At 42.1% G+C, this 3,844-nt stretch overlaps 1 protein-coding gene across 1 annotated transcript; it reads right to left on the bottom strand.

Moving 5' to 3' along the window:
* Positions 1-1,694: 1,694 nt before the first annotated feature.
* Positions 1,695-3,141, bottom strand: LOC125194593 (pentatricopeptide repeat-containing protein At5g19020, mitochondrial-like). The gene is made up of 3 exons (XM_048092848.1): positions 3,065-3,141; positions 2,339-3,022; positions 1,695-1,959 (listed from the first exon to the last, which is right to left on the bottom strand). The coding sequence occupies exons 1-3, from the start codon at positions 3,139-3,141 to the stop codon at positions 1,695-1,697; spliced, it is 1,026 nt and encodes a 341-aa protein (XP_047948805.1).
* Between the last annotated feature and the right edge of the window lie 703 nt (positions 3,142-3,844).

The raw sequence follows: 3,844 nt of genomic DNA, 5'->3' as shown, positions 1-3,844 counted from the left end.
TCTTCCATGAGCATTCTTACACTTCCTATGCCTTTTACTTGGCATACTTGGTTATTTCCAAGCAGAACAGAACCAGTAGCATCTTGTAAATCCATGAGCCACCTTTTCTTGGAGGTCATATGGAAACTACAACCGGAGTCCATCACCCAAACATCTGGAGCCTCATCCTCTGTCACATTCATAACCTGAGCAACCTCTACCTCTTGAGTAACATCAGCAGTATCCTGCACTTTATCACCCTCGGCTTGCTTCCTCTTCCAAGCATAGCAATTCTTCTTTATGTGTCCAGGCTTCTTACAATGGTGACAAGATCTGGTTTCCTTCTCATCTCCAGACTTTTCTTTCCAAGATTTTTGTTTCTTTTGGGACTTCTTCTTTCCATGTTTCTTTGAATCAAATCTTACATTCAGACTTTCACTGGCTGGATCAATAGGCTTATCAACTACTCTCTGGAATTCTTTCATTTTGAGTGCAGAATGTACCTCCTCATAAGTGACTTTAGAATCTCTCCCAAGCAGTATTGCATCCTTGAATTGCTCGAAGCTCTTAGGCGGAGAATTAAGAAGCATCAACGCCTTATCCTCATCCTTGATAGCTTCCTCAATATTCTCAAGATCATCCACACACTTGGCAAATTCCTCAAGCTGCTCTCCAATATTTCCTGATTCTGAAAACTTGAATGTGAACAGCTTCTGCTTGAGCAAGAGCCTATTGGTGAGAGATTTAGTCATATATAATGACTCAAGCTTGGCCCAAACACCAGCCGCGGTCTCCTCCTTTGAAACCTCTCTCAACACCCGATCACTTAGGCTCAGGATTAGGGTGCTATAGGCTTTATCCTGGAGATCTTGAGACTTGATTTCACCCTTTTCTTTATCTGCATCAGCCTTGCTCTTCAACACATCCCACAAGCCTTGTTGCATCATCACGGCCTTCATCTTGAGCCTCCATAACCCAAAATCATTCTTGCCCGTGAACTTCTCCATATCAAACTTCGCGGTCGTCATCTCGCTCCTCGATTCCCACAGACGGCGCCAATTTGTTAGAAAACACCGCAAGATTGGTTGTTGAAGAAAGAACTATCTTACTGGCAATGTATCGAACACAATCTAGGCAGAAAGCAAATGAAAGAATTTGAGACACAGGGGTTACGTGGTTCCGCTCAATCGAACCTACATCCACGGGAGAATCACGAATCAATTTTATTCCACTCTACTGAATTACAATCACACAACAATCAACACTCAAAGATGAAGATACACTCAAGAATTCATATGCTCACCCTCTCGTGAACTTTGATCAAGAAAACACGGATGATCCTCTCTAATTCCTCACTAAGATAGTGTACAATTCACTCAACGTGTTGAATCAGTTATGAGCCTCTCTATCTCAAGCTCAAACTACTTAAACGTAGCTCAACCGCTCTTCTAAAACCGAAATAGCCGTTTGGGAAGCTAACTTTCTGACTTGTGCCCCCTTTTGCAATTCAGCCCCTGACCTCTTTGGAAATTCATTAAGTATCCACATCAACAGTTTTGGGAGTAGAAGATTAGAGTATTTCTCTGTTATATTTACAATATAATTCAACACCACAATATATAGGTGAGAATATGAGCTATGTATGGAAACACAATATATTTGTAATCATTCTATTCTAGGACAATATGTAATTGTATCAATCCTAGTAAATTAATTTATTCTGCAATCTTCTTCCCTCCACTTGATATACTTTGACAATCTTCAAGTCCCTCCGCGTGGTCCTCCACCTTAGCTGTGATCTTGGGTACAGTCACGAGCTCAGCTAGTGTGGAGTTGTTGACTGATTTCTCTCGTGCACGGGACACAGCATTCACACAATGTTCCTCAAGACTTGACACTGTTGCATTGCTGGCAGTGGCTGAACTATTTTGGCAATGGTCTCTAACAGGTGGAGTTGGTGCCATGGGCTCAGCAGCTGAACTAGTGGTAGAAAGTGAGTAATAACTTTTGGTTTTTAACTTTGGAAATTTTTTGGATCAACTAAAAAGCTTTATACAAGAAGACTAATATTCCCAACCGACATGTGTACACATTAGAAATGGAAGGTTTACGATTTCTTGAATTGATAGTAACTACTGCACAGGTTTATACACTAATATTCCAAACAGAGGTTTACAATTCTGTTTTTGATATTTTTACTACAAAACTGGAACTCTACCCAATTTCTATTTCATTGCATTTTGGTTTTATCTGTTTTATCACTTTATGGATACTAGGGAATATTACACATCCTTAGCAGCAGGGATGCTACAAAAAAGTGAGTTTCATCAACTCACTTTTGTTAGATCTAGGGCATTACACAACACCACTATAACCCGGTGATCGCGCAAGGTTTTCGTTATGCATTGCTCTCCGCACCAGGAAAGCATCGTTCCACCTGCCTGCATCTGCATACAAGTTAGACAGCATAACTCTACCTGGCCCATCTGATGGTTCGACCCTAGCCAGGTTTCGAGCAGCTCTTTCTCCTACTTCTATGTTCTCGTACATCTTGCATGCTGCTAACAACGTGCCCCAAATGATAGCATCCGCCTCCATAGGCATGTTTTGCACAAGCTCTTCTGCTTCGTTCAGCCTCCCCGCTCGGCCTAACAGATCCACCATACATCTATAATGCTTAAGGTTAGGCTCTAGACCATACGTCACTCTCATGCTCCTGAAATGGTTTTTCCCTTCTTCCACCAAACCGGCATGACAACAAGCACTCAAGACTCCAATTAATGTGATTGAATCGGGCTTTATCTTTCGACTTAGCAAGTCTGCAAAAATTCTCAGGGACGCCTCTGCTTTCCCGTGCATGGCCAAGCCATATATAATTGCATTCCAAGGATCGACTTTTTTGGCCTTGTCTCGGATTTGATCAAATACTTCTAGAGCGGAATCAATGCTCCCACATTTGGCATACATATCAATGATGGCTGTACTCAGATTGTCGGGATTGGTATTGAGTTGCAATGGATGAACTGATGAGCCCATCTCCCTCCTTCAATGCGCACAAGCCAGATATGGCTCTGAAAACACTCACCATCGTGAGTTGCCTGGCTTAAATCCCTTTACCAACCATTTCATGAAAAACATCAACTGCGAGACTATGCTTCCCATTCTGTGCATAATCAGATATCACGCTCCAAGAGAAAACATCTCTCTGTGGCATTATACTAAACAAACGGTAGCATCATTTACCATGCCGCGCCATTAGCCCTGAAATAAGGGCAGTCCAACTAGGTATATCATTCTTGGTTCGTTCTTCAAATTGCAAATAAGCAAGTTCAACCTGCTGACAGGAAGCATATAAATGAATCAATGTCACATGCATGAAGTCATGGAAGTTCATTCCCATCTTCAGTGTCAAAGCATGAAACTGTTGACCCTCGAGCAATCTAGTTGCCTGTGCACAAGTAGAGACAATGTGAATAAGCATGACTTCACTAGGTCTTGAGTCGGTGTGCCTCATTTCGCAATAAAGCGCCAATGCCTCCGCCAATCTCCCAACCTGTAGATATCCACCAATCATCGTGTTCCAAGAGATCGTGTCCTTCCCTGGAATCTCATCAAATAGGTCTCTAGCCAAATCAACCAGTCCTCCTTTTACATAACCATTCAACATCACATTCCACGCCACCACATCCCTATCCACCATATTATCAAATATCATTCTTGTATGATGAAGAGACGAAGAAACACTATAAAGAATAACTAAATTAGTCGAAACAATAGAATGCATATCAAGACCAAGTTTACCACCAAGCCGGGAGAAGAGATTCATCCTAGTTCCATGCACAGGGGCAAGTAGCACACTCGGGAT

This window comes from Salvia hispanica, chromosome 6 (genome assembly GCF_023119035.1).
Source record: "Salvia hispanica cultivar TCC Black 2014 chromosome 6, UniMelb_Shisp_WGS_1.0, whole genome shotgun sequence".
In the NCBI taxonomy this organism is placed as follows: Eukaryota; Viridiplantae; Streptophyta; class Magnoliopsida; order Lamiales; family Lamiaceae; genus Salvia; species Salvia hispanica.
This window is presented reverse-complemented; position numbering and strand designations above follow the sequence as displayed.